We start from the raw sequence: 20,449 nt of genomic DNA, 5'->3' as shown, positions 1-20,449 counted from the left end.
GGAAAATTCAGAAGGGAAAAATACAATGACCAAAATGAAAAACACACCCTCGATAAGCTCAAAAGCAACAAAGAGATGACAAGAGAAAAGACTCAGTATGCGGGCATACCTTGGAGATGGTATGGGTTTGATTCCAGACTACCACAATGAAGCAAATATTGCAATAAAGCCAGTCACACGAATTTTTTAGTTTCCCAGTGCATATAAAATTTATGTTTATGCTATACTGCAGTTTATTAACTGTGCAATAATATTATATCTAAAAAACAATGCACATACCTTAATTTTAAAATACCCTACTGCTAAAAAATGCTAACCATCATTTGAGCCTTCAGTAGTCATGGTACTAACATCAAAGATTACTAATCACAGATCCCCATAATAAATATAATAATGAAAAAGGTTGAAATGTTGCAAGAATTACCAAAATGTGACATAAAGACACAACGTGAGCAAATGTTGTTGGAAAAATGGCACCACCAGACTTGATGAACACAGCGTTGTCACAAACATGTAAAAATTGTAGTATCTGTGAAGTGCAAAAAAGCAAAGCACAATAAAATGAGGTACGCCTGTACCTGAAGATACATCAGTAAAAATGATCTAATCAACAAAGGAAAAAAAAATTGTTCTTAAATGAACAGAGCCCCAGGGACCTGTGGGAAAACAACAGAAAGGGGAACATTTGTGCTATTAAGAGTCCCAAAAGGACAGGAGAAAGAGTTTAGTGCAGTGAAAATATTTAAAGAAACAAAGGTTGAAAACTTCCCATATTTGCTTCCCATATTTGCTACTGATTCAAGCTCAGTGAACCCCAATAGGATAAACCCAAAGGAACCTACTTCCAGACACATCATAATCAAACTGCTTAAAACTAAAAACAAAGAAAATACCTTGATGACAACCAGAAAAAAATGACCTTACTTACAGGGGGAGAATGAATTGGATACCTGAAGATTTCTCACCAGAAACTATGTGAAACCTCTGAAAGAAGTGGAACACCATTTTTAAAGTATCAAAAAGAAAGAACTATCAATCCAAAATTCTATAGCCACTGAAAATATACTTTAGGAATGAAAATGAAATAAAAACAGCCTGAGAGGAAGGAAAACTATGAAAATTCATAGCCAGCTAACTTGCTGTAAAAGAACTACTTAAAAAAAAAAAAAAAAACACCTCATAAAGGAAGTTCTTCAGACAGAAGGAAAACGATAGTGGAAGGAAACTTGGAACATGAGGTAAGAAGAGCAACCAAAATGATAAATTTACCTATTCTTCTCCTATTGAGTTATTTAAAATATATTTGACCAATGAAGACAAAAATTATAACATTTTCTGACGGGATTTTCAATGTGTATAGCTGAAATACATAAGACAACTACAACATAAAGGGGAGGGTGAAGGGGCATTTATGGTGGTAAGGTTCCTACATTCCTTAAAAAGTGGTAGCATACTGTGAAAAGTCAGGCATGTATACTGAAATCCCTAGAACAGCAACCATTAAAAAAACTGCATAAAAAATATAATCAAAAACACAGGGACTTCCCTGGTGGCGCAGTGGTTAAGAATCCGCCTGCCAATTCAGGGGACACGGGTTCGAGCCCTGGTCAGGGAAGATCCCACATGCCACGGGGCAGCTGGGCTCATGTGCCACAACTACTGAGCCTGCGCTCTAGAGCCCTCGAGCCACAACTACTGAAGCTTGCGTGCCTAGAGCCCGTGCTCTATAACAAGAGAAGCCACCACAATGAGAAGCCTACGCACAGCAACGAAGAGTGGCCCCCGCATGCCACAATTAGAGAAAGCTCACGCGCAGCAACCAAGACCCAACTCAGCCAAAAATAAATAAATAAAAAATAAATTTATTTAACAACCCCACACACAATATATAAACTAAAATGGATACTAAAAAATGTATAAATAACCCAAAAGAAGGCAAGAAAGAGAAACAGGAACAAAAAACAAAGGGAAGAAGTACAAAATAAGTAATAAAATGGGAGACAAACCCAAACACGTTAATACTACATTAAATGGGAATACTCTTAACACACTGACTAAAAGACAGATCATGAGAATGGATTTTTAAAAACAAATCCATTAGGGAATCCCTGGCAGTCCAGTGGTGAGGACTCTGCACTTTCACTGCCAGGGCCGGGTTCAATCCCTGGTCAGGGAACTAAGATCCCACAAGCCACATGGCACAGACACATTAAAAAAAAAAAAAAAAAAAAAAAAGTCATTTGCAATATGGAATGTGAAACTGTATCAATGAACTTTTTGCGCTCACTTTGTAATATTTAAATTAAATGGTGGACTTCCTTGGTGGCGCAGTGGTTGAGAGGCCGCCTGCCAATGCAGGGGACACGGGTTTGATCCCTGGTCCAGGAAGATCCCATATGCCACAGAGCAACTAAGCCCGTGTGCCACAACTACTGAGCCTGCGCTCTAGAGCCCAAGAGCCACAACTACTCAGCCCACATGCAACAACTACTAAAGCCTGCGCGCCTACAGCCCATGCTCCACAACAAGCGAAGCCACCGCAATGAGAAGCCCGCGCAACACAATGAAGAGTGGCCCCCAATCGCCACAACTAGAGAAAGCCCGCGTGCAGCAATGAAGGCCTAACACAGCCAAAAATAAATAGATAAATTTAAAAAAAAAATTAACGGCCTATCTTGTACTTTGAGTAGATCTTTTACTCATCGATGATTTTATAATTGGTCACTGAGAAAATATTGGCTCTTCCAAAAAATTATGAGCTCTTCCAAATGTTGATACATTTCATCACACAATGTTCAAAAATCACATTTATGAATGTCACCACCAACTACATGAGAAAAGTCTTTAGACATTGGAAAGCTGTCAAGCTCAGGGTGGCAAATACAAGTTTTCCAAAATTCCAATTTTCACATAAAAGCTCTAATTTTATCACTGGCCACAAATATTACCAGTTGTTTTTCAATCATCACATTTCAAAATTCAGACAGCACAGGTCCTTCCCAAGTGACACATACATACATAAGTGAAGTCACACACAGACACATCCCTCATATTCAAAGGCCATATTACTGACAGCAGCAAATAAATGTTTAGTTCTGTCATAGGACTACTAATCCTTTCACCAAGTATTTTTTCTTTTTTAAAAATTCAGGTTTATTGAGGTATAATTTACGTAAAATAAAATTCATCCTTTTTAGGTTTATAGTTCAATGAATTTCGACAAACAGCTGTATAACCACCACCACTACCACAATCAAGATACAGAACACTTCCATCACCCTAAACGTTCCCTTGTACCTCTTTGCAGTCAATCCCCTAGCCCATCCCTAGCCCCTGATAAATGTTCAGTTCTGTTATAGGACAGTAATCCCTGCACCAAATACACAGATATTAATTTTTTTAACATGTTCCCAAAGTCATCCCGTATCTTATTTGATACCAATTCAGTAAAATGTTACTACTGTCTACTGTTAAATTAATGTGCATGATGGTGTCATTAATCATCATGCATCATTTTATTCTACTTCAGATCACCATGCTTCATGGCTTAGATTGCCTACCAATACTCACTTTCCAGACGTGTCAAATCCGACAAAGATATGTTTTAGCAGAAAGCTATTTGAACCTTGCAATAAATACATTGCACAGTCAATCAAAGAACTGACTCCCATCCCTTACCCAGTCAAGTTCTAGACCACTGCTTCTGAAGTAAAATACTACAGAACTTACTTACCTTCCCCCTCCAACCTAGTCAATAAACATTTAGCAAGATCTTTTCCCTACTACTACATACCTCATCTTCCCCACTCCATTCTTTACCAATGCCCATACTTTTCAATTTAAATGTTTTTCACTTTGTGCAGTCTGTGTACAAAGCACTCTCCTAAGTGCTGTGGAAACACTTCTCTTTGTGGCATGTTATCTACAACTTTGATGCTCTTTCCACTATACTACAGACGAAGGATCTTTGAAAGCCTGCCAGTTACTGATGATACGCTGTTATGTCAGGCAATTCATTTACCTTTTCTAAGGTTTAATTTAATTTATAAAGAATAATATCTGCAGCCCATGGGATTGTTGTAAAGATTAAATAAAATAATGAATGTGCAAAGTCTTATAAAGATGAATATATTGGCTTTTGGTTCCCCATCCAAAATTAAAAGATATTGGGGGGCTTCCCTGGTGGCGCAGTGGTTGAGAGTCCGCCTGCCGATGCAGGGGACACGGGTTCGTGCCCTGGTCCAGGAGGGTCCCACATGCCGCGGAGCGGCTGGGCCCGTGAGCCGTGGCCGCTGAGCCTGCACGTCCGGAGCCTGTGCTCCGCAACGGGAGAGGCCATGACAGTGAGAGGCCCGCATACCGCAAAAAAAATAAATAAATAAAAATAAAAGATATTGGGGAGTGGGGGAACGCACCTATACCTTTATACATACCATTTGTAGTTTTAAAATATATTATCCCCCTAGGACAGATATAGCTTAGATTTAAATAAATTACCAATTACACCGTATCTCTTAACCTCATGTCAGCTGTTCTTGGCTTTCATTACAGAAACAAACAAAAACATTTTCTAGTAATTCAACAACAAACAAATATTTATTGAAAACTTAAAATATGCCAGGCACTGCTCGTGGAACTAGTGACACATCAGTGAACCAGACAGACAATCAGATACCTGCTCTCATGGAGCTTACATGTTGAGCATCAATATCTCAATATATAATAGCTCAGAAGCCCACGAGCTATTTAAGTAATTCAAATATGTTTTCATTTAGGAAAAAAATTTTAATCTCATAGGAACAGTAAATTTCCAATCTCTTTCGAATTTATTTTAAAAAAATCTGTTTTTTAAATATACTATACTATTCTTTCATAGCCTATTCACATTTAAACAATTTCTTCATAAGTACTAAGAAAACAGGAGGTCCTTTCCTTTTAGCTGGCAAAGGAACAAGGTACTGGGGAGTTACAATGATGACTGAGGGTAACACTACTTGAATTCTTTATCAAATCTGATTTCCTGCCCCGCCTGAAATCAAATCAACCAAACAAACTAAAACAAAACCAGCTTTTTCAGAAAACGTTCATTCTTTTTCATATAACCTGTTCTTTCTTAAAACATATTTTTAAAAAGAGAAAATACTTTCTTAAAAGGGAGGCAAGCTTTTTTCTATCCAATCCTACCACTTCCATCTATTTTGTTTTCCTCACAGCAGCTTCCCAAATGAGGTATTATGCAGGAGGCATAATGTCTAGCTAGTTGGCAACTATTCAGTCCTTCCCAAACCTCGCTATGCAATCACCTAGACTCTGTTAAGAATACAAATTTCAGCATACTACATCTTCCAACTCCAATTCTCGTACGGTAAGGCTGTGGTGAGGCCTGCCAGAATCTGTATTTGGTTTTGATATGGTTGATCCATGAACAGGCATTTGGAAATCTTTCACTAAGTTACCCAAAGACTTATCACTAAGGCAAAGCAGCATACAGGTATCCTTTCATTAAAGGACCAAATGTTATCCCAGCTGTGGTCTCAAATTGGCAGTCTTTAGCAACTAGTTGACAATACTTATGCTAACTCTAATGTTAGATAACTTAACAATTTAGTAAACACGTCATTTACAAAAAAGATAAGGAAGAATAAACTATCATAACTTGGGTCTCTCTTGGTGAGGAATCTCCATCTAATATAGGAGATACTTGCTGTTTGCGACTGCCCAGCAGGTCATTTCCCCCTATCTTGGAAACTGAACTCCAATTTCCATCCCTCCCTCATGCAACTCTAATACTCTGTCTTGGAATAAGACGACTCACTCCCAGTTCTGAGACTGGAGCTCATGACGGAGGCCTACGCTTACCATCAAACCATTCTTCTGACTACTGTGACTGGTTCAGATATGGGCACACGATCTAGTGGGCCAGATCAGTTAGAAACTCTATTTAAAGGTTAGAAGAAAAGACTTTTTCTTCCACTATGCCTGAACAAGCACTCATGGAAGCTAATGGCAAGTACCTTACAACCACAAGGAGTTATGTACCTGAGAAAGGAGACAATACTAAAGAAGCAGATTTGGAAAGCCAGCTCCCAGTCACATCATTTGAGCCCTGAAAAAAGACATTCCTGAAGCTAGAATCTACCTATCAAGTATTCAGAGGCAATAACCTTCTTTGTTGTTTAAATTAATTTGGGTTGAGTTTTCAGTCCTTTACAATAAAGATTTCTAATTAATATAGGTAAAAAGGAGTAGAATCTCTATAGGCCCTTAGCTTTCAATTCACTAAATTAAGTGGCTACTCTGCCACTACTATAAGAAGAAAAGGGGCAGGGACTGAGCATGAATGCTACAATTACAAAAATAAGCCCATTGTTTTTATTTAGATTATAATTCATTTAATTATAATAAATATTTACTCTAAAACCACCTGAGAAAAGCTATATGAGGTTAATAACTTCATTCTCTTCTACTCAAAAAGATGATAGAAGCTATGGGGGACTGGGTTGAGACAGGTAATGCCAAAAGACCACCTAACAATCTAGAATGGCAGGATAAACTCCTACAAACAAAAAAGCTTTGGGGCCAGGGCAGAAGAGCACAGGGCAGAAGGGCAAAAGGGACCTAGGGGCAGCCATTTATCATCAGCTTACACAACTGTTTTTGTGAGGTTTCAAACCATGCTTTACAGATGATCACATTTAATGCTTACCACCACCCTATGAAATAAATTATTATTAACTCCCTTTCACAGACTGAAGAATAGGCTGTTGAAGAGCGTTTAAGTGATCCAGCCAAGGTCAAAAAAAAGAGGGAAGGGAGGAGTGGTATAAGGAACATCTATGTTATAGTCTGCCTTGCCCCACTGCTCTTCTTTTCCTAGAAACTGCTTCCCCATTCTCATAGTTCTCATGTGATCCTTATCACAAGAGATTAGTTGAGGGGTGAGCACCTGACCCAAGCTGAATCGATGCATCTTTTGCTCCAGAGCTCTGGATTTGAGACTCCAAGATTTAAAATCAGTGGTTGAAGCTGAAGCTGTTAGATATAAAGCTCCAGCACTCTGGGCAACGGTATCTTCCACACAAGTGACTAAAACCAGTCTACAGTCCGAATGACAACACAAAGCAAGAATAAGAATAGAGAGAGAATGGCTTGTTTCCATTTGAGGCCCAAGTTCCAGTTCTTACTGAAGTTCAACTGAATCTTTATACTTTTAATGAGATCAGGTTTCTCTGACTCTAGAAATTCTTTTTGCCTAGGAAAATTCAAGTTGAGTGCTATCATGTATAACTGACAGCATCCTAACTAATTCAGAGAGAAAGAACAGGGGAATGGGGGGGGGGCAGATAATCATTCACAACCATCAAAAAGTATTCATTGAACAATAATGTCCAAAATTACTAAGCCCTCATTAGTAATTCTCATTAGAGAGGTAAGACTAAACACTTTAGACTCATACAACACAGTTCTGATCAAGTTCTAAACTATATGAGACAGATTACAAATACTATAGAAGTTCAAAAGAGAAAATAACAGTATAACACAGTTGTAACTTATGTTAGACTATAAAGATGAGAAAATTGGCGAGGAAGACATAGAGGAGAACTCAAAGGGAGAGAAAGATAAGGCCTGGTGGGAAAGAGCAGGCAACATGCTGTAGAAAGTGAGGAAATCCACCTGGAACATACAGTCTATTTTGGAGAATGGTAGGAATTAAGACTAAGTAAATAGGGAAGCTAAGACCACATGACCAAAAGCACTAAAGTTAAGAAAAAGAAAGATACAGTATGGACTATACTGGCAAACTGCTAGGGTGTCCCACTAAACCCAAGAATGTTGGGTTGAAATTTTCGACTTGAGTAGGGCAGAAATAAAAGCAAGCAAAAATCAGATTCAAGAAATATTTCAAATAAAGAATCCCATTCTACTCTTCTCCCAAGTTTCCAAGTACTAGTATTTCTAACTACAGTGGAACCTTCATAAATCTGTAATATAAAGGTAGAGCAAGGAAAGGAGTAACTATTAACACCTGGATGAAACTACAGCACTTGCATATAAATTATTTCATTTAACCCTCATGATTAAACCTATGAAGTAAATATTATTATGATTCTCATTTTGCAGATTAAATATATTCAGGCTCAAAGAAGTTAGATAACTTGTCCAAGATCACTCAACTAAATAAAAAGTTGGCCTGTGGAATGGGGAGGTGGATAATAATGCTCTTGGTCAACACAAGTCCTTTTTCCCAGAACAAATTATGAAGACATATAATGAAAACAATGATGATGATAATGATAGCTAACATTAACTAAAGGCTGAGAACTATGCAAAGATGTTACATGCACTAGCATTATCACATTTAATATTCCTAACAGCCCTATGAGAGTCTGTGATTAATCTCATTTGAGGATGATGTAAGCATATGAGTCCTAAAAAAGTTAAGAATTTTGCCCAAACTCACAAGGCTACTAAGTGCCTGACCTGGTTGGGATTCAAAATCACAGTCTGACTGCAAAGCTCATGCTCTCAACCACTATGCTATATTGCCTCCATGACTAGATATTACTAGAAATAAACAAAGGAAATACAATTAGGATGAGATGAGTAAACACTTTTAGAGTGGATGATAAAAATTAGGGAAACATTTTCTTTGTCCTACTGTTACAGCATTAAAATTTTAAAAATTAACTAAAGGATAGAAGACATATCTAAAACAGAATTTCTTAACAAGGTTGGGAATTTAAATACACTTGTATCTAAAGACAGTTTGGAGATGGTTTCAACTACTGAATTTTGTACTATACTCCTAATGAAAACCAAGGGTCAGAGAGTAGACATTAGCTGTCCAAGGCCATACAATTTTTCAGTTTACAATTTACAGTGTCAACTAGAGAGTACAATTCTGTACTTCAGACCCCACCCACCATCACCCACCAACCATTCAGTTTTTCTTTCATGTATATCATACCCACATTCTTGGAAATTAAATAAATGTGTAATTATGTTAGTGTTGTTAGAACTAAGATCTTTCCATGTAAAAGCAAAAAATACAAAGTGATGATAAACATAAACTAGAATTATCAGTATAAAGTATTTTTTCTTCTTTCCAAAAATAAAATTTCACAGCCCTAATTATTAAACAAGGATAAGAAGCAATTTTAACCAGTAGTAATGAGTACTAGCATCCAGTTCCCCACTAAATGGCTGATTTCCAAGTCTGGGGCAAGAAATGTATGTACAAGATGAGCCTGGTCATCTTATTACACCAAGAAACAAGGAAGTTCCCTCAAAGATTATTAAGATCATAGACAAATAAGATGGGAGTCAATGTAAAGAGGCTCCCATTAGTCAAAGACAGGACAAACTGAGCATAGCAAACATGACAAAAATTGACTGAAACACATCAAATATATATTTTTAATGGTTTCCACAATGATGCCAAAAATAAAAAACAAAATAAAAGAGAGAAATAAATAAATGTTGGGTATATGTTATCCGCTGAACTTTATGGACTAGATTAATGAGTTCTTTTGCATACCAGCCTTTTAGGCAAAGGGAGACCACAGTAGGAAACTGTAGGGAGGGAGGCCGATAACAGCAGGGGATATATTCCCCTTGTTCCCTTACTGCCAGATCAACATGCTTCTATCTCTACTTAAAACCACAGTCCCTGCCAGAAAGCCCTCTCCGTAGAGCTACCCTTCCAATTGCTCTCTTCCCTTGTCATCCTAAAGGTGGTAGTAGCTCTTTCCCCACTGTTACTTGTCCCAGGGTACTGTACTACCCCTACTGACTTCCTTAAATACTGTCTATACATTTGTAAATAGTCCCTTTCTTAAATTTCCCTTAAATACCCAATTTGTGCCATGTCTAGCACACTAAACCTCCAAAATACCTCACTCTGAAAAGTGGCAATTAAAGAGAAAGACTAAAAGAATCTAAAAAAAAAAAAGTTGATATATGTGTATGTATAACTGATTCACTTTGCTGTACACCTGAAACTAACACAACATTGTAAATGAACTATACTCCAATAAAAACCTAAAAAACAAAAAATTAAAAAAAAATAAAAATAAAGAGAAAGACTGATGCATTCACCCTGTACTTTATGAACCCTATTTCACAGTAAGCAAACAGCCCTATAGACGATGAGTAAACATTCTTAAATTCTTATATTCTCTTAACAGAAGAATTACAGTTAATAAATGTGAAAGGAATGACATAATTAGAAAACCATTATTTTGCTTTCCCTGATGAATAACTGCTTCAGTTAAAAATTATAAATGGATGGAACCATTAGCTGAAAGGATACTAAAGGATTTTACAAAGCAAGTTATTCAGGCTGTCACCACCTGAACACACTGATCAACCTTAGCATCACTAAAAGCGTGGGTGAGCCAGGTACTGTATGCCTCTTGATGTGATGCAAAAGAAAATACAATCTATGAAACACTCCTGACTAAAAGGTCAAAATAATTAAAACGAGTTTTTAGATCTAACTACCAACTTACAGGAAACATGGAAGATACAGGAGCAAGCTAAATGACATGACAAGGAAACAAACAAAAAAAATCCAGAATATGAAACACTGTATGCTACCAACGACCTAGTTTTTTCAACAAGACAATGGGGGTGGCAGATCGAGGAGATGGGGGAAAAAACTGCTCTACATTAAAAAGAGACTTAAAAGACCTAACAAACAAAAGCAACATGTAGACTTTGTCCGAATCTAGATTCTAATAAGGCGACTGCAAAAAAAGACATCGTTTTAGACAACCAGAGAAATCTGAATATAAACTGGGAATTAATGGTACCAAGGTACTTTTAATTTTGTTAGACACGATAATGGCCATTGTGGTAATGTAAGAAAAAAAATTTTTTTGAGATGTTTACTGAAGTATGTAAGGGTGAAATGACAATATCTGGAATTTGCTTTAAAATATTTTTGCAAGAAAAAGGATGTTTGATGAAGCAAGTATGACAAAATTTTGAAAACTGCAGAATCTGAGTAATGGGGGTTCACTATGCTATTTTCCCTACTGGTGTATGTTTGAAATTTTTCATTTATAAAATTACCAAACAAAACAAAAATCCATGTTTTTCCCACTAAAACCATAGTTTTCAAACTTGAGCATGTCTAAGAATCCACATCTCATGCAGGATCCTAGGACTCATACCCCAAAATTCTGACTTTGTCTGGGCATGGGCTCAGGTTCCATTTTTAACAAGTCCTCAAGGGAATCCAGTACATACAATCTACAGACATATCTGAAAATTATACACTTAGACTAATTCACCACAAGTCTTTAAATATACTCCACCTAAGAGAAAAGGCATGATCATATCTCTTACCTCCCCTTCAAGCCTTACCCCATTTAAATCTGCTCATAACTTATCCTGTTCCTGGGACTGTAAGTTCCATGAAGGCAGAGCCCTTTGCTTTTACTCACCATGGGGTCCCCAGTGCCTACCAGAGCACCTAGCACACAGTACACAGCAAATAAATATTTGCTGAATAAATGAATTCATTATTCATTAATGAATGAATAACAGCAAAGAGAAAAAAGAAGAGTTAACTGTAGTTCACTATTTCAAAATTAGTTCCAGGGAACAATCTAAGGTAAAATTTCAATTTCTTGCCAAAAATCAGTATAGAAAGTATGGAATAAAGACTATAAATAAAGTATGGGAATAACAATAAACTAAAATTAAATAATAAAAATAAACATAGGAATAAAGGAGGGACACAGGTTAGGGTATGCTTTAAAATATGATACATGTTTAAGACAACCTCTCTCCTAAGACATCAAACTTTGAATGTTAATTTGAACATTCAAGTTCCTACTAAATGTTTAGAAACTATTATGAAAATGTACTCTTACATCTCACAATCCCAAACAGGAAGGGCAGACACATTAGAAAAGTAAACTAGTACATGTATACATTTTAGTGGAAAACAGATAAGTAACTCAATTACTACTTTCTCTGTTTAAAAAGCACAAACCCCTACAATTATGACACAAGTCACAAATGCAAAAAAGAATAACTGCCAAATATAACAATTAAAAGTTATCTTAGGATGATCTTCTAAGGCTATGTAGAACTAGTTGCAAAAATAGCACTTACCAAAGATGGTTCCTATTCTTATACTTCTACCCCCAAATCACTTAACTTTAAAATTTTCCTTCTTAAATAATAAATCATAACTTTTTAAATGTTTATGGAATTATAATAAACAAAGACTTATAGAATTTTTAGAGACACAATGGACATTAGCAACTACATGGTCCAATTCTTCATTGGGGAAGATGAAGCCCAGATGAGAAAAAAGATTTACTTGGCTACACAGAGAGTTAACAGCAAAACAAGGATATGCCAGTGCTCTGAATTTCCAGTCCAGTGTACTTTTCACTATACCATGCTAACAGGATATTTTAAAGAATATTTTCCATTGTGAAATGCAGTAGTATCTGTTCACCTCCTTGTACATACATGTGTGGGGTATTCATCAGCTATGTTCTGGGCTTAAACTAAATGGATGTACCTCTTTTTTAGTGGGGATGGTCATGGGGAAGGGGAGCTACTAGACTATCTTCAGCAACAGAACTCCGTATGTAGTACTTCCTGATATGTGGGCCTTTCTGTCATATATCAGAATCTCTAGTTTTTACCATATAAACACATCAAAATTTAAAATCATGAAATAAAACTAAATTGTAAAGTTATGCAAAATCTAATCTAAAACTGGGAATTGGGGCTTCCCTGGTGGTGCAGTGGTTAAGAATCCACCTGCCAATGCAGGGGACGAGCCCTGGTCCAGGACGATCCCACATGCTGCAGAGCAACTGAGCCCGTGCGCCACAACTACTGAGCCTGTGCTCTAGAGCCTGCAAGTCACAACTACTGAGTCCGTGAGCCACAACTGCTGAGCCTGCGCTCTAGAGTCTGCAAGTAACAACTACTGAGCCCGCGAGCCTAGAGCCGGTGCTCCGCAACAAGAGAAGCCACCACGATGAGAAGCCCGCGCACCGCAACGAAGAGTAGCCCCCGCTGGCTGCAACTAGAAAAAGCCTGTGCACAGCAACGAAGACCCAACACAGCCAAAAAAAAATAAATTTTAAAAATAAATAAATAAAATAAAATAAAACTGGGAATTTACTCTTTGTTCATTATAAAATATTATCTGTGGTTCCTTCTTCTGGATTAAAAACAGCTCTGACTCAAGAGATTAATGAATGGCCCAATTCATGTCTCAGCTATTACTCTGAGCCACCTCTCTATACACCCACAGGGTTCTTGTGGTGCAATAAGGGCTGTTTAACAGAATAGTAAAAGTATAAGATACACACAGAAAGAGAGTAAGATAACTAAATCTCTGTAAACCAGCTCCCAACTATCTTTTTTATCAATCTGAACCCTTAGCACAAAGTAGGTATGTTATAAATCATGACTAAATGAATAAACAATCTCCAAAAGCCCCTCCTCATTCTACTGAATCTCATCTAAATGTCTCCATTGTCAGTAACAACTGGCTTGGACACTTCAAATAAAGTATAGCTGGATTATGAATTTACAAGCATGGTTTGAAGTGCCAGATAAATTACTTTACACTTAGAGAAGACAATAAATATCAACTTCCAGCCTAAGCACAGTGACTAGCATATAACAGGAATACTATAAATATGACAAAAATAATAGTTACCAATTAACAAGTGCTTACTAAATGTCACATGTTGTGATAATTGCTTTGTCTACATTATTTAATCTTTACGAAAATCTAGTACTATTATGCCTCCACTTTCCTGAAGATGAAACAAGCTTTGAGAGGTTAAAATAATTCACCTAAAATCATCTGGTAAGTACACGACAGAGCCTACATTTGAATCCACGTTTAGAACCTACACAAAGATTTGCTGAATGAATGACCTCAGAACAGTCTGATCCAAACTAACCAGATATGCAACAGATACTGGTAACACTCATTAACTCATGAATTATGAACACTAGCAAGCATATAGCTTTAAGGCCCAAAGACTTAATGACCTCAAGTCTTTTCATTCCACCAACAGTAATATAACCCCAACTGTGATCAATGCAACTGGCAGGACACACAGAGGGACTATACAGCAATAATCTAGAATCTGGAATGCTAGCCACAATCTTTTGAAATAATCCAACATGTGACCTAGGATTGTCAAAGTTAAAGTATACAACAAAAGTTCCATTTGAGTGACAGGCACACTAGCAGTGTTAATGACAAAACAGGTAAGTTATGTGACATGAAGCTTATTTTGGAATATTAGTAATTTGAGTAAAAATATGACATCCAAGTAGAGATGCCTAATAGGCAGTCAGGTATTCAGGATTCAAAAACAGCAAAAAGACTAAAAAATAAAGACCTGGATATCATGGGTACAGAGATGATAGCAGCTGAAGATATAAGAATGGATGAATTCTCCAAGACAGGTGAAGAGAAAGCTAAGTATTACGGGCCAAAGACTGTGGCTGAAGGAAAAAGAAGTCAGCAATGTAAAGATGGAAAAGCACTAGGTCAAGGAAGCCCAGAAAAAGAGAATTTAAAGAGGAAAAACTCAAAACTTCATTTACATTTGCCTTCTACATTCTGAAAAACTGACTAATGAATGATGGTAGCAACAAATACGTACAAAGGGGACAGCAGTGTTGGAACTCAGTATGCACTGTTCATCTGTTATTGGTTGCCTTCCCTCTATGCCACTCACTCATTGTTATACCTCCACCAACCAAACAAAACTAGAAAAAAAAGGTCAGAAACAAAAACTAAAAAAAAAAAGATGCTACAGTCAGATAGCTTTATTTTCAAGAAATGTATGTCAAACCTCAAGACAAATATATACCTAACCTTCCCACTCACCTGCCTTTGTTTTTCCTTTTTAGCTTACAAATTGTAGCCATTTTTGCCTCTGGAAAAATAAACATTAATTAAACTCCATTCCTTACTGTTTTCAGAGGTACTCAAAACTATTGAGAAATTGTTAACAAACCTTAGATAAAATAATTCTAAGGTTTAAAAAAAAAGTTGGAAAAAGAAAAACAGCTCTTGATGATCACTATAAACTATAACATGGACAGTAAGAGAACCATTAGGACACTGGAAAGAATCTGACTTACAGAAAACCAACGTTGAGTAATTTGGATGATCTAGGAAACGAGTGACTAGGTACCGTATTACCTTAGCATCTGCAGACTATTTTAGCATTTACATTTGCAATATGAAAAATGGGCTTACCTGGTTTTTAAAATAAATTATGTGTTCAAGAAAAAGTTGAAGAAATCATTTATCAAGGCTTCTATCAGCTACATTATTTTATAACTACTAATACTCAACAAAAAAAGCTGTTTTCTTTGTGGGTGAGGTGGTTTAAAAGCCCTATGCCAGGGACTTCTCTGGTGGCACAGTGGTTAGGAATCCGCCTGCCAATGCAGGGGGTTCAAGCCCTGGGCCAGGAAGATCCCACATGCCACGGAGCAACTAAGCCCGTGCACCACAACTAGTGAGCCTGCACTCTAGAGCCCACGAGCCACAACTACTGAAGCCCGCGCGCCTAGAGCCTGTACTCCACAAGGAGAAGCCACCGCAATGAGAAGCCCCCGCACCGCAACGAAGAGTAGCCTCTGCTCGCCACAACTAGAGAAAATCGACAGGCAGCAACAAAGACCCAAGGCAGCCAAAAATAAATTAATTAATTAATTAACTAAATTTTTTTTAAAAAGACCTATGCCAACAAACTCTTCAGAAATCAAAAGGTGTAGGAACTTTCATTTCTGAAGAGTAGGTCTAGTCAAGAAAACATAATTTGACAACTTTATTTTCTGAGATTACCAAAAAAATATTAGAACTTGAGTGTTGCACATGGCACAAAATACATACTCAATAAGTATCAGCTAAATAAAGCAACAAAGGCCAAAATAATAGGGAAAGTTCAACCAATTTAAGAAGGGTATTGTTCCTACAATACATGAGATGTCCAAAGTCCAGACAGGGAAGAGTAAAAACGGACTCACTGAAAAAGATGAAGCTGCCTGGTAGGTCATTCTGCATGGTTGAATAAATGAATGAATGTTTGATGATAAACATAAAATAATCATGCAAAGAAAATTCATGTTAGATGCTACAAAACTGGAAAAAGGGTTCTGCCTCCAAAGAAAAATTCAATCTTTACCAAGTTCAGATTAATATAATAAAATTTCAACAGCTATCAATAAGCAATTATGGAACTCAACAGAAAAAAGGTGACGGGGGAATATGTCCGTTGACTATGTTCTTTTAGGTTTTGGGCTCCAAGATACTTGGCTGTCCTAACTCTGAGAGGGCATGACTACCTGCCTACTTTCTTGACTCTTCCTCTTTGTTCTTTACCCTTTTATCATTATATCAGTTTCAACTTGCATCTGTGTGCAAATGATTTCCAAACTGTTATCTTTAATTATGAGCTCAGTTTCACATCTGCAATAGTCTACAGATCATGTCTTTGTAGTTGTCCTACTATCCCCTCAAACACAACAAATATAAAACTGAATTTATCAAAAAAAAGAGTTCTTTTAAAAAACAAAAAATAAAAACAAACAACAACAAAAAAAAAACTGAATTTATCTGTAGCCAATCCTTCCCAAGCGATTTCCAAACCTTACTTGTTTTCACCAGTCTCCCTATAACCCAGGCTTAAAATTTTTAGTCATCTAACTATTCTTCTTGGTTGCCCCTTCTCCCCAACCCTGCCAATCAAATTCCATCAATTCTCCTTCCCCATTCTAATGCCCCAATTTTGAGCTTCAGTCATTTCTGGACTATTAAAATAATTTTTTTAAAAACTTCAAATCTCACCCCATCTCCAGTCTCTTTCCACACAACCCATCCTGCACACAACTACCACATTCATCTTCATTCACCCTAGCACAGCCCTGTTTATAAATATTTAATAGCCACAACATACTGAATAATCTAAACTCCTTAGCCTAGCAATCAAATCCTCCACACTCTAACCCCAATCTATCCTTCCAACTTTATCTTCTGTTCCCCTAGCATGTGCTAGCCCGTCATGTTTCCACCCTCTATTCACGTTTTCTTCCACTCCCCCTTTGACTACTCTCTATCTAAATCCTATCCATCCAGCATACAGCATACTGTGGCTCTCTCAACTCACAGAGTTCTTCCTTTCAATATCCAAGAGTGTTTACTACCTATACCAATCATTTGAAACATCACATATTTTCTCAATCTGTGAAGTGTTTTGCTTTATTTTTGTGTATGTGTGTGAGATTAGGACTTGTTTTTCTAAATAGATTGGACTTTCAAGGAAAGAATTCATGACTCACATTTCCTTATATCCTCCACATTTCAATAAATTTGTGAGGTTCCCACCAAATGAAGCTACGGCAAGAGGCTAGAAGACAACTAAAACCAACCAAAAAAATTCCTACTAATCCCTCCCTGTAACACTGCTTAATGGAATAAGGAGATCAAAAAGCAAAGTAAAATCAAGAGATATACAAAAATTGGATAAATATTAAAAGAAGAATTAGACTTCTTAAAAGTTATAGAAATCCTTCCTAGAAAGATAAGTTCTAATTCCGTCTCTTATTCAATAAAATGTTTTCAATTGTATTAAGCATCAACCCTCTTTTTTGTTCCTCTATATGAAGAGCATCCATAATGTGAGTGTGACATTTCAAATATACAACCCACAACTCTTATTTCACAGTCAAGGATGCTTAGAGTAATTTAGAAAGCTTTGGGGAGAAACTTTCTTGTAGACCCATGTGTGTTAAAAAATATATACACAGGTATTTAGAGTAACTGAAATGTATGTTAATTTTAAATGATCTACATCATTTTCCTGATTCAAGATGAGATTTTAAAATTGTATTATTTCTCTGAATGGCATTATTCAATTCACTTAATTTTAATCCCAAATACTGTGGACATCTAACATTAATTCTCTGAGAAGGTTGTAAATTACTATCCATATACATATTCCTTGAAACTTTTAAGATAACGTGGTTTTGTCTGGGTGAAAATAGGATTATTACATAACTTTTGGCTGTTCAGTAAAGGAAAAACTTGCTTACAAATAGTTTGCAACTATTAGTATTAGGAGATTTTGAAAAAACTTAAGAACTCCAGTTATCTACAGATACTTATTCATGCTATCAACCACTGAAGAATTTTTAAAATAGTGTTTCGGACTTTCATATCATAAAAACTTCTTCAGAATGTTTCAAAAGTTATAATGTTAAGCACAACACCACCAAAAAAGGCAATTATGACAAAATATCTGTGCAGTACTTTTGTAATCAACAATATTGTAAAAGATGTTAATATCGTGATGACCTACCATCAGATATCTTGGATTTTTAAACTTTAATAGTCCAGCAAAAAGTTCCTCAGACTCAAATCACCTATGACATTTTGGCTCAAAAATCACTTCCTCAATATCGATTCTACATTGTCACAAGTCTAAAAATTAAACCCTTAAGGAGATAAACAGCTGTAAATGGAAGCAGTCTTTTCCAACTTTACTGTCAAACCGATAGGAAGGATTAATATTACTAAGGTCGCCATTTAACAAACTATATACGTAGTAATGACTTTGACGTGGTAACTTTTTATATGATCGCCTGCAACAGAGGTTTATAAGTATCTTTTGTTTAACGATAAACTGAGTCAGAGCTAAAAGTTCAGAGAGTGCAGAGCCAGTCCAATGATAAATAGGTCTGCGGCATGAGCTTTCAATGGTACTCCAAGACTCTTCAGGAAAAACACCAGATTTTGGTGTTTTCCAAGATGATGCACACCTGAAACTTTCTTTTGCAGATAACCAGACTGAAAGCAAGAGGAAGGAAATAAATACAGAACCTCCGGCAAGCAAAAGAGAACTGTGCCACTCACCAGCAAACAATCTGAATTCACTTCCGATTTGGGATCCCGCAGCAGGTTGTCGATTTTTTCAAACCGAGTCTCAAAACTGTCCCCAGTCGACATGTTGCTTCTACTGTGACAATACCCTCGTACCAGCACCAGTAGCGGAAAGCAATTTCAACCAACTTCCTCCGGCGGTGGGTTCGCGGCCGCGGGGCGGAGGAGCCGGAACCCCAGGGTCACCAGGTGCGCCCGGTTCCCCCTCCTCCCCCTCACTGAGGGGATCTCCGCTCTCCAGACCCCGGGCCGGGGGCGACGGCGACCCACAGCCGCTCGGACGCCCAAAGTCGCATCCCACCCGGCAGCCCCTCACGACAGCCGACAGCGCCGTCGCCACCAGCCTCGTCGCTCCGGCGAAGTGCTTCAGCCTAGCGGGCCCCGGCCGCCTTCGCCATGGAGGGCTCCCGGTCCCGAGATGGGCAGGAGGGGGGAGAGAAAGAAAAGCAGGGTGGAGACTCCTCCGGGCAGCAGGGGAGGGAGAAGAGGAAAGGCGAAAGCGAAGGGCGGGCGCGGAGCTGTGCCAGCTGCCGCCGCCGGCGCTCGGGCCCCGGGCCGGGCCCGCTCCTCTCTGAGGCGCTGGAGACGGTCTAGCCCTGCATCCCCGGATCCACTTGGCCCGGCCCGACGCACCGATCCGCCTCGGCCAAGAGCTGGTCCCCGCGGGATAGCCTCAGTCTCCCATTTTGTCCCGACGCTGACGGGGCTGCTGCTGCGGTGTCCGGCGGGGCAGGGCGAGGTCGGTGCCCGATGGAGACTTGGGAGAGGACGGGCTGGAGAGGGGGCGGTGAGGGAGACGAGAGTCCGGTCCCGGCGGCTGCGGCTGGGGGAGCTTCTGGGAGGCGCTGTGGCCCGGGCTGGCGAAAGGGCGAGTCGCGCGGCGAGTGCTTGGGGGGTGGGGCGAGGGGGGCCGTGAGGGACTAATATGTCCGCCTTCCTGTTCAAACAAACGGAGACCGCCGGCGCCGACTGCGCATGCGGGGCGCGGACATTCGGAAGGGGAACCGGGCCCGCGCCGCGCGCGCGCGCACTCTGACGCCTCCGCAGGGCCAGGCTGGGCCGGGCGGGGCGGAAGGCGGGGCGCCCCCGGGGCCTCGCAGGCTGCCTGGGAAGGCTGGCAGCGGGGAGGAGCTGACTGGGCGCGGCGGGCGGCACCGCCCTCGCTCCTGCAGGCGTTGAGCAGCTAAGCCGTCTCGGGAAGCGGCTGTGGGTGTCCACGCGGAGTAGGACCTCTCGCTGCCTCCGGTGGCGTCCTGGCCGCTGCCCCAGCTCTGCTTCCTCTGGGCTGCAGCCATCAGAATTCTAGCGAGAAAGGGTGCTTGTTATTGTTATTTTGGAGATAGGTTTTTTTGTTTTGTTTTTTAAAGGCAAGATGCCTTTTCGCCGGCAGGGACCAGCGTTTTAGCACCAGCGGAGTCTGGTCTTCAGTAGTGCTTCATCGTCGGCCCTCCGTGAACCCCACGTCGTTTAACCCGTCTTCGCTTCCATGGGAAA

General features: G+C 38.9%; 1 protein-coding gene across 3 annotated transcripts in view; it reads right to left on the bottom strand.

Annotated features, from left to right (window-relative positions):
* The window catches only part of ROCK1 (Rho associated coiled-coil containing protein kinase 1), a 148,047-nt gene extending 128,183 nt beyond the window's left edge, over positions 1 to 19,864 (bottom strand). For 2 of the 3 annotated variants that reach the window (XM_060120837.1, XM_060120838.1), the window contains exon 1: positions 18,929 to 19,864. In XM_060120837.1, the coding sequence (XP_059976820.1) occupies positions 18,929 to 19,021 (93 nt within the window). In that variant the 5' untranslated portion in view covers positions 19,022 to 19,864. The remainder of the gene's footprint in view (positions 1 to 18,928) is intronic. The other variant, XM_060120839.1, reaches the window with a different exon arrangement.
* Positions 19,865 to 20,449: the final 585 nt, after the last annotated feature.

Source organism: Lagenorhynchus albirostris, chromosome 14 (assembly GCF_949774975.1).
Source record: "Lagenorhynchus albirostris chromosome 14, mLagAlb1.1, whole genome shotgun sequence".
NCBI lineage: Eukaryota > Metazoa > Chordata > Mammalia > Artiodactyla > Delphinidae > Lagenorhynchus > Lagenorhynchus albirostris.
This window is presented reverse-complemented; position numbering and strand designations above follow the sequence as displayed.